At 41.4% G+C, this 13,772-nt stretch overlaps 1 protein-coding gene across 4 annotated transcripts in view; it reads right to left on the reverse strand.

The window, feature by feature from the left end:
* dnah12 (dynein, axonemal, heavy chain 12) overlaps positions 1-13,772 on the reverse strand; it is a 36,747-nt gene that overhangs the window by 5,286 nt on the left and 17,689 nt on the right. For all 4 annotated transcript variants that reach the window (XR_010015424.1, XM_063015987.1, XM_063015988.1 and 1 more), the window contains exons 40-64: positions 13,068-13,323; positions 12,670-12,969; positions 11,581-11,759; positions 10,762-10,954; positions 10,502-10,663; positions 9,528-9,722; positions 9,216-9,349; positions 8,963-9,125; positions 8,794-8,874; positions 7,887-8,063; positions 7,625-7,756; positions 7,426-7,515; positions 7,208-7,348; positions 6,775-7,016; positions 6,061-6,208; positions 5,620-5,765; positions 5,266-5,480; positions 4,985-5,177; positions 3,711-3,903; positions 3,458-3,630; positions 2,443-2,583; positions 2,175-2,333; positions 1,838-1,982; positions 516-666; positions 183-436 (exon numbers count right to left, since the gene is read on the reverse strand). Coding sequence is in view for 3 of the 4 variants with exons in the window: in XM_063015987.1 (XP_062872057.1) it covers positions 183-436; positions 516-666; positions 1,838-1,982; positions 2,175-2,333; positions 2,443-2,583; positions 3,458-3,630; positions 3,711-3,903; positions 4,985-5,177; positions 5,266-5,480; positions 5,620-5,765; positions 6,061-6,208; positions 6,775-7,016; positions 7,208-7,348; positions 7,426-7,515; positions 7,625-7,756; positions 7,887-8,063; positions 8,794-8,874; positions 8,963-9,125; positions 9,216-9,349; positions 9,528-9,722; positions 10,502-10,663; positions 10,762-10,954; positions 11,581-11,759; positions 12,670-12,969; positions 13,068-13,323 (4,363 nt within the window). In the remaining variant the exon portion in view is untranslated. The remainder of the gene's footprint in view (positions 1-182; positions 437-515; positions 667-1,837; positions 1,983-2,174; positions 2,334-2,442; positions 2,584-3,457; positions 3,631-3,710; positions 3,904-4,984; positions 5,178-5,265; positions 5,481-5,619; positions 5,766-6,060; positions 6,209-6,774; positions 7,017-7,207; positions 7,349-7,425; positions 7,516-7,624; positions 7,757-7,886; positions 8,064-8,793; positions 8,875-8,962; positions 9,126-9,215; positions 9,350-9,527; positions 9,723-10,501; positions 10,664-10,761; positions 10,955-11,580; positions 11,760-12,669; positions 12,970-13,067; positions 13,324-13,772) is intronic.

Raw genomic sequence — 13,772 nt, forward strand, 5'->3', positions numbered from 1 at the left:
GAGAATGTGGTGGTGTGACATAGAACATGGAGACTGACTAATTATAAATCATTGACATCTGTTTTGTACCCAACTGGGAGATGATCAAACTCCATGTGTACACTAGCAAAGGTCCTCATTAAACTATTCCAGGTAGTAACAATCATTTATGTAAAAAAGTTATAGCTGTAATAGCTAAGCACCATGGGAGAGGGGTAGCTGGTGAGCCAAAGCCGGAAGTCTGGGTGGCACGTGTTTGGGCTAAAATCTTCACAGATCTTCTCTAGAGTGGGCATCCAGGACACGGCCAGGTGGCAGTTCTGCAGGCACACCCATGTACCCTCCTTCATCGCTGACTGGATCATCTTCACAGCTATAGGACCCTGGCCTTGGCCAAGCGATATCGACTTAAACTTGGCCCCACCCATGTTCTTGTCATTTGCAAACTTGAGCAAACCTATTGGAAGAAAAAAAATTCAGTAGCCAGTTACAATGAATGTGTAATGAAAGTGTATACAGTAATGGACTGTACTTACTGGCCATAGGGTCTGCTCCTGGAGAGAGCACAAACACCAGTGGGATTGTAGAGTTGGAGTCGATGTAGCTCTTACTCAGATCAAACGGAGGAGGTTCAACAAACTTTTTGCCCAGTTTGTCACTGACATAACTGGTAATGGCTGGTTCAATCTGAGAAAAATGTGAGAAATAAAATAAACTGTGCTATTAAGTCACTGGTTTAGGATTTAGAAAGGTGAGGACAATAAACAGGTGAAGTTCTAGGATGAAAGATTAGACACAATGGATTTAAAGAGCAGAACATGGCAGAATCATTATGGGAACTGCCAAATACTGTATGTTACATACATTCGCTGCTTACTTATTGTACTGTAGATGGGTACAACATGTTTTACTAGTCATTAAGAATTCTACATCATGCATTTTCGATAGTTTAAACAAGCTAGTATTTTAAGCCCAGCACTTTCCTGGTCTGTTTGAATGAAGTAGTTTCAAACAGAGACTAAAGACTAAGTAAGTCAACTAGAAACTAGAATGGAAACATGTTTAATGTTTACTGTCCAGTAGCTTTGAATAAGATCATTTGCTAAATGCTAAAAAGCCTCTCAAGGATGAGGCCCTCATTGAAAAAAATGTCACATGTCACTTTGAAAAATGTCACATCCTATGGGGTGGAATCTCACTACAGTACAAATCACCTGTTGGGGCAGTTGTAGCCTAGCGGTTAAGGTACTGGACTAGTAATCAAAACGTTGCTGGTTCAAACCTCACCTCTGCCAGGTTGTCAATGTTGGGCCCTTGAGCAATTGCTTAGACAGTAAACTGTCACAGTACTGTAAGTGTCTGATAAATGGCAACAATGTAAATGGAACCCTAACACCTCCCCAACTGTATATGTAAATATGGTGGTGGAAGTATTGTTATGTCATGTATGAAGGAGGGCAGGTAATCTGGTCATGAGTGATGACACATGATAAACATCTCTCTTTCTGTTAGATAGCATAGAGCAGGGGTTTTCAAACCCTGGGTCGCAGAGAAAAAGAATAATAATTAAAGAAACAAATGTAACAGCACAGAAACATGAAACAAACTTGTACAAGATCACCCCCTTGTGGAGGGTTTATGTTACATCTTGTAATCCAAAGTGGGACCAGATTGTACATAACAGAGAGAGTAAAATGCGTAAAAAAATTATGAACATAATGTGGGTCGCTGGCTTAGAGCAACCAAAACATGGGACTAAAAAGCACCCTGTCCATGGCCTAGCTCATAAATGTATAATTTGCCATCCTCTGAGGAATATAATATGAAGTAACATCATGTAAGCGAAAGTCAACATTACCTTGTCTGGCCTAAGGCAGCGATAGATGATCATTTTCTGAAAGTCGTTGAGTTGATCACACCATGGTTTAGGCAGAGGTGTTTTGTATGGCTCCTTGCTGTCATAAATAGGCAAAAAGTCTGTGGGTGCCTTGGCGAAACCTTCCCTGGATTAAAGGAAGAACGAACAGATTATTATAGACTTTATTCAGTGTTTAAGCACTAAGTGCCTAATTCCAAATTTTTTGCTCAGTCTGATTTCATAAGGTTATTTTGTACATGTATTGGTATCAGACAATAGTCCAGATCAACTGATTTATGTTACACATGTTAAACCAGCAATAAAATGAGATGCTGACTTGAGGCCGTGCAGACCAGGTAGGTCACTGGCTCGACAGATCTCATCCCAGCTCTTATCTTGCAGCCAGGAGGGGTCAGGATTGGGCAGATTATTCTGCAGCCCTACTCCACCAGTGAGCAGGAACATGAACTCTGAGTAATCGATCTCGTTTTTAGCCCTGGATAGAAACAAGAGACAGTCAGGTAACACAGTTCTGAACAGGAAACAATGCTGTTATTTAAATCAAATAAAAGAATGTATTAGGACTCAAATTTGAGCTTACGTACAGCAGCAGGTTGGAACAAAGGAGGAAGGAGAAGAGCAGTTTGTGCCTCTCGAAAAGCGAGCGACACACGTTGCAGTACAAGTTGTAAGTGAAGTGATCAATCAGGTATCTCAGTCTCTTCTTCAGAATCTTTGACTTGTTACTAAAACATACAGTACAATGCAATGAATATATGATATATGGACTAAGTTCAACAACAATTAAGTAATTAATGATGTATAAGTATGGTCTGATTAGACTTGCAGTGCCTATGATGGGCACTGTTAACGAATGCTATAAAAGCAGTCCAAATGATAAAGTAAGGCTGCATTCACAATAAGGTTTTGAGTTTGAATTCTCAATCATGATAGATAGATAGATAGATAGATATATAGATAGATAGATAGATAGATAGATAGATAGATAGACAGAGAGATAGATGGATGGACAGATAGATGGATGGACAGATAGACGACAGACAGACAGTAGGCAGACAGATAGATATATAGACAAACAGACAGACAGGTAGATGGATGGTCAGACAGATGACAGACAGACAGTAGACAGACAGACAGATAGATGGACAGATAGATGACAGACAGACAGTACAGACAGATAGATGTATGGACAGATAGACAACAGACAGACAGACAGTAGACAGACAGACAGACAGACAGACATATGGATAGACAGACAGACAGACAGACAGATAGACAGACAGACAGATAAATAGAAAGATAGCCAGACAGATAGATACTTTATTGAACCCGAAAGATATTAAATATGCTGTGGATTGTGACACAGCCATTGATGCTTGAACAACAGTGCTTTAACGATTTATTTTGTTAAATAAACAGAATGCTTAGCTTTCCACCCCTTTCCCAAAATCACACCAGGGGGTGTACTCTTTATTCCTAGTGTAATGTACATGTGATGATGCTGATAATTAGTAATTAGTAATCTTAATTGTCATTAAGCTAGCATTTTAGTTCAGATGTACTTTCTGTAAATAAGTGAATCAGCAAACATCTCATTACCTGTCCTGTATGGAGTTAATGTATAGGTTGACGAACCAGCTGAGTGAGTACTGGTACATGGGGTCAATGTTGGCCAGGTCTGCAATAGTGAAAAACAAAATAGAGGAGTTTTTGGCGATGTCCCTGTAACCCTCTCTCGACTCGGCTATCTTAATCTCAGTCTTCTCTGCAACCTGAAAATGAACATAAATCAAATCAATCCCAGTACCAATATATAGATCTGTTTCCAAATCAGTGTGTACTTAAACCAAACCTGCTGTTTCTGGAAGATTTCATTTGACATTATCTTTGCAGAGTCCAGGATCTGGATGGCACTCTCGTCCTCCAGGATGTTCCCCTCTGAGGACTGCAGAGTCTCCAGGATTTTGTCCTCAATTTCTTTGAGCTGTTTCTTGTTGGCAGCAGACTGCAGTATCAGTGCGTTTCTCTCCTCTTCTAACTCTGGCCTATGAAACACACGTAGTACACAAACTAATAGTTAAAAATGCAGAGGTGGGCCGCTCAGGTGGTGCAGCGGTAAAAAGAGACACGCTGCAACCAGGGCTGGATTCTGAGAGCGTGGTATCGAATCCAGCCTTGCTTTACCGGTTCGAAGCTGAGTGGCTATATGAGCAATGATTGGCCGGTTGCTCATATGGGGGGTGGGACAAAGAACCGGATGTGGGTCTCTCTCTGTCAGAATGCGATTACGTTCTCTGCCGGCTGATTGGAGGCGCTTACACAGAGATGGGAGAGGGTGCCCTTAGGGTGTGTCTCTCCGCATGCAACGCTGGGTGGCGCCAAACTCGTCAATGTGTGGGTGGCAAAGATGCATCTGGCTGCTGCTCGTGTTTCGGAGGGGATATGGGTTAGCTTCAATCACCTCCGTCGGGGCAGGGTTCGGCATAGACAGAGAGGAAGCACGATGCTAATTGAACAATTGGATGCGCTAAAAGGGGAGAAAAAGGGGTAAAATAAAAAAATATATAAAAATAAATAAAAATAAAAATAATAATGCAGAGGTGGGAGGGTGTGCCATTTTATAAGGTTAAATAAGGATTGAAAATGGTACTGTGCATCACAATAAGACTGAATCGTTGCATTGCTTTTAATTTAAATCATACTTCTGTGTTCTGTGCGGTATAAACAATCACTACAGGTAACGTCAGTCAGTGTATTAGGAATATAATAAATATAATGGTAATTATACGAGTTTATTATACGAGTCTTAATCAATAAAGTTTTAGGCCAACTGGGGGTCGCAGTGTTAAACTACGCTGACCCACTACTGCTAGGATCCAGTGTACAATCCCCAGATGTTATTGGCCAGTCAGGCATACAGACATGGGATTATTTGGCGTCCTGTCTGGGATGTGTGACTGCACTGTAGTAAATGCAGAGTGATTACAGGGCTGGACCAACCACAACCCTGACCAGGATAAACCGATCGTAAAACATAAAAATTATTTGGGTCGACTCCAGATTAATGTACGTGGCTTTGAAATAGGATGTTCAACAAGCCTGTGCATGCTTAAGTAAATGTGTTACCTCTCTTTTGCCACCACGATGCCCAGCAGCTGATCCTCTAGGCCCTCTGGAGTAATCATGAAGTTAAGCAGGGACACTTTGGTGGCCAGCTCTGGTAGATAATGAGGGTTCCTGAGCTTAGTGGTGATGTAAAAACGAAAATCACTTGAGTACTCAATCACGCTCTCTCCCAGCCTGATACAGTCCATACCCCCTGTGTACAGAGGATAGAATATTTCCTATTTAAAACATCATGTAAATTAATAGAATGAAAAGATAAAATTAAAAAAAGAGATCCGTACCTTGTTTAAATATCTGTTTGAGCAGGAGGGGCTCTATTGAGGGATCCAGTTCTTCTCCCACGTTCTCCAGCAGCACAGGGGTACCAAACTGGATGCAGTTCTCCAGAGTCCTCATATAGTCTGTGTCAGTAAGCTTGATCACATTCAGCTTGTTCTCTTTCTCTGAATTCTTTACCCACTTGTTGGCCTGACCCTGTGGGTCAATCATCAATGGCCTGCAAATATATTTAGTATGCATTGACCTCAAAGTAACACACTCAGGCTATAAAGATGTATAATTGGATAAAAGGAGAAAACAATTATTATGCTTTTTTGTTTTTTGCTTTGTGTCTGAGTGTACTTGTGGATAAGTACCATCTTCTGGAGTTGCTCACAATGACTCCATTGTCAATGGAAAAACTGTCAGTAGGCAGTCCAGATATGTTCCAGGCTCTGATCTTGATGGGATCTCCAAGGGTTTTACTCAAAGAGAAGTCAACTGATGATGGGATCTTTCTGGACTAAAGAAGGAGAAAGAGCATTTCTATATAAGGTGCAAAATACACAACAGATTTGAGGTGGCATTTTTGCAGCTACAATGACAAGAAACCCCGTCCAACCTTCCCTTGCTCAGACATGGCTAACTCTGCTGGCTGAGATTCAAATTAAAGAGCTTGAGCTCTCCATGTTGGTGCTCAAAAAGCCTATGTTTCAACAGTGCTCATTCCTTGCATAAATGTAATCAACTAAAGGCCAGGTACTAATCTGATGTGCATTTTGCACCATGACTTTAAATACCGTCATCGCGTGTAGTACCTTACAGAGCTTGGTCCATTCTTTAGTACAGTCCTGGCGAAAACCAGCAGTGAAGGCTCCAAGGTAAGCAATTACACCAGCAGATATCAGCACATCACCAATCAAATTGTCATACGTGTCTTGCAGCTCATCTGCAGCTTTGGACCACCTGTATAAGACAGAAAAAAATATCTGAGATAAATTTCTACAGTGAATATTTACAGTAAACAAAAACTACATACAAATGCAATACAGAATGGTTTTATACGACTTTCGACATAAATTTTAGTCTACGGAGCTTGGGTGGCACAACGGTCACATCACTGCAGAGTATCTCAGCAGTGATGTGACTGCCCCCTTGTGGAGGCTTTATGTTACATCTTGTAAATCACAGAAGGACCAGATTGTACAGAGAGAGTAAGATGCATTGTTTGTGTTGCCTGGGTCACATACAAATCATGGGAAAAATGTGGATTGCTTGGAGGTTTGAAAAACTCTGGTCTAGGCATCTGCATAGAGCATAGTGTGGTTCTCCATATGTGATACAGCACTGTATGGGAGTCCAACACTGACAGGTGATAAAAAGTGGCCTCAGACTGGACACGTGGTGATCCAGCTCTCCTTGATCAGAGTGGGAGTTATGTAGGCTAAAGCGGATTCATAATAGGAAACTGGAAATGACTAAATTGAAAGATAAATCCTGAAAAGAAAAAGGGAAAGGAATATCATTCTAACCTTGTCTTTTCACCGCCTAAGCCCCCGATGAGCTTCTCAGCTCTCTCTAGCTTGCGGGCACAAAGGTCCACTTGAAATTCCAGCTGAGCCTTCTCTTCAGTCTTCTCCTCAAATGTCTTTTTTAGGGAGGCCAGACGGTCCTCCACCTCTTTTAGTTCTGCTCTCTTCTGGTTCAGCAAAGCCATTGTATCGGCCAGTGACTGTTGCGCCACGACTAGGTTGGCTTTCTTAGGAGCCACCACCTATGTAGAGTTTAAAAAAGACAACAGCCACTTTTAAACTGGATTACATAGTCAGACTATGGCAGAGATTTTATCTTTCCACCCACTTTAATAAGATGTGGGTGGGTTATTCTTTAGCAACTAGGATGCAGAAATGGAGGTGAAATGTGATAGATCAGGTGATTTGACACTGGCGACAATGCCTTGCCTACCTTCGCCACTCTGTCATAAACCTCCATGGAAGTGATCCACCTGCACAGCCCCTCTGCTGCAGAGGAGGCCTTGGCCACCTTGGTGGGGTCAAAGTCAGGGTTGGTCATATACTCACTGCGAATTTTCTGCATAACTGGTACCTGTCAGAAGTCAGAAAAGTAAGATTTAGACAGAATAATAGTCATAGTGATATCGTTTCTTATAAAAATACACTTACAGGAATGTTGTCCTTGTCATATTCTTTAAGGTCCCTGAGGAAATTCATATCTCCAAGCAACTTCTTGCTTGGACCCCAATAATCCAAAATCTGTATGTAAGGACATCGATGCATGGTTCATAAAGAAATTCTAAATATATCAGCTCAGTTTTGCAAAACTCTACGATTGCATTAGCAATTAATAATTCCCTTTGTTCACCTTCTGTCCTGTTCCTGCAGGGTCATTGATCTTCTCAGGTTTAATGTCCTTCATTACACAGACTGCTGCCATCACTAGCTTCACTCCAGAAGGAGGGTTTTTCATAGACTTGACAATCGTAATGTCAGACGGCTAAAAGACAACGACAGGTTTATGGGTAGTAAAAGACAACAACAGGTCTATGGGTAGTATTGCTATGCACAGGTTTAGGAGATTCGAACTTCTTTCCAAAAGAGCAAACAAGTTGTGGGAAGACTGATACCTTCAGGGTGTCAAGAGCAGAAAGTGCAGCCTCCAGAGCAGGGATCGCCTCAGCAAGGTCATTCTCACACTCATTCTTCAGAGCCTGAGCTTCAGTTGCTTTTTGAGTGGCAGCCTCCTCGTCTACACGCACAACTTTACTCTTAGCTTCCACCTCCACTGACTCCACCTCAATCACCTGCAGTACAGTAGCATGTTACCATGTCGGAAAGACTAGAAAATGTCCAGACTGAAAAGGGCTGTTTCCACCCACCTCTAATCTTTAGCCATAGAAGAAGTATGTTACTACCGGTAGTTAAAGGAGCAATAAGCAAAGTCAAGGTGTTCAATGGGACATGTTATTCTACGTAGCATTGTGGTTGCAAGAGATAACTATCATGTCAAGACCAAAATGGGTTTATGGTCGATTAGATTAGTAAAATGCTGATTTTGTCAATGCTAGCTGCTTTAGAGCTGTGTTAGTAAAATTCTAAGCCATTTTAGCTGGGCAGAACACAGTGCATGCTGAGTTCTGAGCTTTTAGCGGTCCACATCCATGTTTTTATCTGGGTAAGACATTGTACTTGCATGAACGTACGAATAAATGAAGTGATTCTTGCTTATTTTGGACTCTTTGGTGAAAATGCTGAATTATAGTGCTGCTACAATCATGTTTCAAATTATTAATGTTTATCTTGGTGAGACCATTAAAAACATGTCAAAAGCCTACAATGCCAGAGTCAATGCTCTGACTGGCTGCTTCCTGTTAAACTGGCACTGCCTGTGCTGGTCCCACCACACAAAGCCTGTGGGTGTCATTATAGAGTACCCAAAACACTGAGCCATCAGAGAACACCCCTTAGTTCTTCTGGAATTAAAAGTGTCTTGCAGGTTTGATTTCATTTGCTCTTTTCTAACTGGCATTTTACCTTCATTATGTTTGTGTTTTCAATCTTGGCCTGTTCCAGTTTAGGTTGAAGATCCATCAGCTCCTTCTTCATTTCCCCCACCTAAGTGTGTATTTACAGTATTTATTAAATATACAACATAGAATACTGTGAAAATTTCAGAATGTGTCGAAAACGCACAAAACCAGACCTGAGATTCAGCAAAAGCCAGTTGGTCCAGTCCGTTCGTGTATCTCTTCTTTGCCTTCATTACAGTATCCTGTTTCTGAGTAAGGAGCAGTCTAAATGCAGCTAGTAACTCCAAGTAGGAAGTAGGGGTCACATAATTATGGCGACCAAGCTCTGACAGAAACCTGGACACATCAGAATTTGTTCATGACAAAGTCTGTTCCCAATAAGTGTTTTCTTTAAAGCAAAAATATCTCACTAATGAATTTGCATACTTATTGGATAGTTGAATAGCGGAAGTGTGGAACGACTTGCAGATTTGCATGACTTCTTGTCGCTCGTAGTCACTCATCTGTAGCGTCTCCAAAAATTTGTTGGCTACTCTTTCTAGTGCCTCGTCGGGCCATGGCTGAAAGAAACAACAGACTTATACATCTAAAAGAGAACAATCTTTACACCAACGAGCAGTGAATTGTTGTGCAATAATTTACAATCAATGTGTTGGAATGTGCTTGCTAGCTTTTAAAATCAAATAATGAATTAACTATTTTAATTATCAGTTCTCCCACCCAGAAAAACAAATTTACCTGGAACCAGTTGATGGTGCAGCAGTTGATAAGAGAGGGGAACTGTCTCAGGCGGTTTCTGAACGCATCGCCAATAGGGCTGAACGCCACCACGATGTGCAAGTTCTCTCTGCATCGATTTACAAAGTAGGCAAACAGAGACAGAGGGCTGAATTCCAAATTCTTATTGCCAGCCTGGGCTATGGGTCGCATGGCCTGAAAAGACAGAATGAAGATTATTATTATTACATTATTACAATGAGAAATAGAAGTACTATAATGTTAGCACCCTGGTCAGGGTATTCCTGCCTTGCGCCCAGTGTTTCCCGGTGGAACTGAACCTGCCACCACAATGACCAGGATAAAGTTGTTAATAAAAATAACATGAAAAATTAATTTATTAAGGAACAATAAGCCTTCATTTTTGCCATATTTACAAGTGGTATAGCCCACTAAAGCTAGCCCAATACTGCTGGCATCTGGGTTCAAATCCCAGTACTCTAGTCTTTTATATATGGACAATTTGTTTTTTGCGCCGGATGCTGGTGGCTTTATATTTTTGGACAGAGAATGACTCTCGTCTCATTAACAGGTTCACAAATCCCAACAACAATACTACACCTAATTTACTAATAAATGCACAACCATGCAATTACTAATAACACTAACATGTCATTACTCTGTTAATGTAAGGTCCAAATCACCATCCAAATAGCATCTGGTCAGTGAAGATCCAATAGGTGTCCTTGACTTGATAAACGGGAAACAGGCTCCAGTCAGTAACTATATACCCACAACATTCATTAGTATATTAGGTATAGCTTATAAAATAATTAATGAATGTACTAGACAGGCATACCTAATAAAGTGCTCGGTGAGTGTATTTCAACTAATATTAAAATTCAGGTCTGGATTTTTTCATCATAAAACATAAATAATTTGTAATTAATCAGAAGCCATTCAGAAACAAGTGTATGATTTTAAATGTACAGCACCTCCATGATCTCTTGCTTCTCATCCACGGCAAACAGGTTTGGAACCTCCCCGGTGTTTAACAAACTATCCACATCTTCTAAAAAGGCCTCCTCTTTTATCTGAGCATCTGTAAGCAAAAACACCATTTTCTGGCCCTTTACACCTGCTTTCTTCAGCAGAACCTGTACATGGAACAAACAAACACACCTTATTTAATGGTGCACCAATTATATGCATTGATTAAAAGGCTAACATCTAATTACCAGACATGATTCAGTACCTTAAGATCATCTCTCCACTCGTTCATGCTGTAGTTCTTGGAGATCTCAGGTTGGAACATAGTCATGCCAGCCATGAATGTGGCCAGTCTAGTAATGGACTGACGGCCGCTTCCCCCGACCCCGACCAGCAGAGCGCTTCCCCCTGGCTGCTTCAGCACACGGCTAATCCTGGACAAGTGCTCCAGGACATAGCTAACACACACAAACACACACACACACACACACACACAATCAAGTTCTTTTAGCTTTACAGTCTCTTTAGGTCTGAACTGTTCATTTTTAACAATTAAAACTCTATGTACATTGATGATTCCCCTTGGCTGCACCCATTAAGGGTCACGAGCTTGTATCATTTGGCAGCATATTTGATTTGGCACAGTTTCTACGCTAGATTCCATTCAGGGCGTGAGACCAGCACTAAGGATGCACTAATATGGGTCTCACCAAATGGCTAGGTTGACATATAGGCATGCATCATCTGTATTTGTGAGCCCAGCCTAGGATTCGAACCCCTAAAACTCAGGCACTGGTGTTACCAGCAGCATGGATCATAAGCAACCTCTGCTCCAGTAATTTGGTTTTATTGGTACTCTGTAGATGCCTTGGAATCTGAGTTCTGGGTGGAGGTTTAAGGCGAGCAAGACCAGTGGCTTGGAGGTTGCGTGGTACAGATCAGGGTTTTATTAGTTTTCTAAGGTAGTTTGGAGCTGGTCCATTTTTGGCTTTGTAGGCAAGCATCATAGTCTTAAATTGAATGCGCAGCTACAGAAAGCCAGTAAAGAGGTGAAAATAAAAGTGCTATTTAAAATAGTACTAACCGGAAAATGACCAGGTCCATACGGTTTTTGTGTGTCTGGTTGTAATCAACCAGGCAGGTCTCCACCACCTGACTGAAGCTATCCATGCTGGGAACTTCTGCATATAATCTGTCAGCAGGATCTACGTCAGGGGTCATGTAGTCTCCAAAAAGCAAGCTCCTTAGGTCCTCCTCACAGAGCTAGGGTGGAAACATAATTACAAGACAATAATTGCATTGCATTTCAGTCAGGATCTGACTTCACCATTCAGAACAATTTCCTGTTTTTAAATGTTTTATTTAATGTTGATGTACGGGCGTATTTTGGATCACTGTCTTGTTGCATAGTCAAACGTCTATTACGCCATGGTGAATGTTAATGCTTCCCATCCAATTTGTATCTATAGCCGTGAGTAAGCTGAGCATTGTCAAACCAAAGAAGCAAAAAGTGAAATTTACTGAGGGCGAGCTCTAACTAGCCATCTGGACACAAGCTAGGAATTAGGGTTTGACTGGTGGGCGTATGATGACAAAGACCTGACTATCCTAGGATTTACGAGCATCAATATGGACCTGTGCTGGATATACATGACATCAGCACATGTACTTCCAGGCATAAACACAGTAAACTGACTGAGTAGAGAGTGTAAGATCAATTAAATGTGGGAATATAAAACTGATTAAATGGATAAGGAGGAGGATCAGGTCGCAAACGAAGCAGAGGAAATCTGTTGTGTTTTAAATTCCATCCTTTATCCCAAATAGTGTGCTAAATTAGATTTCATAGAATGGCAAGGGTACTAAATTAAGCCCTCTGTGTAGAATACTGTGAGCAGAATGAGGCACAGCCCTCTTACTGAGTTTATGGTTCAGAGATTATCAGTTTTTTTCCAGTCTTAATCAACATGTGCTACAAATACATAATATGTTATTTACAAATATTAGGCAGAGGGTTTGTCTTTTTATGACCTAGATTAAAATGAAATCCAATAGAATCCTTGCGTGATTAATTAGGAAAGTAATGAAACATTAATCTCAATAGTTTTATAAAAGGTTTTCAATCATACTCACATTCTTAACAAAATCACAAAAAAAACCACTTTGCACTTACAGACTTTTTGTCAGCTTTCAGATGTGCAAACACCGTGTCGAAGCTTTCCTTGAAATGCACCTTCACAAGTTCATTCATAAGTCTGTAAAGCCACGCTCGGTCCTGATCATCCACCAGACGGTCATAGAAGACACGCAGGACCTCGTGAACAAACAAGCGTATCATGGTGCCCTTGCTCTCCAGAGATTCCTTCTTTAACAGCAGGCAGCCCTGCACCACTCGTGAGAAATCTCTCAGGTTAAACGTGTAGTGAGACTTGGCCGGGGTAGGAAGTAGGTTTTCCATTGCCTTCTTATAAACCTGATCATTCAATTAAAGAGCAACAGAATACATCAGAATATGTTCATAAACTAAAAGAAGTTAAAGTGACAGTGTGAAGTCTGTGCTGTACTAATTACCTCCAAGGTAGCTGCGACTATCTGGTTCCCAATGGTGAAGTAGTCTGGGGGGAAGCCGTTGTTACGGAAGTAAAAGGCTACCACATTCGAGAATATGCGTGACATGGTGTCGTCGCTGAATGCGTTGATGCTACAGATGTTGAAGTGGCGCAGGAAACGAGGCGTCACTGCATTCCTCCCACCACCAGGGGGACCCATGGCTGAAATCAACTGCAGATCAACCAAAGTGATTTTGGAAGTGTCTTTTAGGTCATACCTAAAACGAACAACACAATTTTAGCATACTACGAGAGCAGTCAATCTTTAATAACTAGTCATGGAACAGTGGTGCTGGACAGCAATATGGGACCATGGGACCTAGGTTTGAACCTTGTGTATTACCATTGCACGGTATAATGAAGTTTCATATTTTTAGCGTCTACATGTTTATTCATCGGGCACCTCAGGCTCCCCCCACATACAAAATACAATTTACGGCGCCCAGGTGGCGCAACAGGATATTCCGCTAGCACACCAGTGCCGAGATTCTAAACTCCTTGGTTCAAAAATCTAGCGGGCATAATTGGCCACCGTGTCTGCTAGGGCGGGATAACCGGACTATGTGGGTGAGGTCTTCAAACACTGTGTAAGGACCCTGATTAGCAGATAAAGGTGCCTGTGCAGCAGCACGGGCGAAAAGAAAGGGGTCCACTAAGGACTGCTCAC

Source organism: Trichomycterus rosablanca, chromosome 19 (assembly GCF_030014385.1).
Source record: "Trichomycterus rosablanca isolate fTriRos1 chromosome 19, fTriRos1.hap1, whole genome shotgun sequence".
Lineage (NCBI taxonomy): Eukaryota > Metazoa > Chordata > Actinopteri > Siluriformes > Trichomycteridae > Trichomycterus > Trichomycterus rosablanca.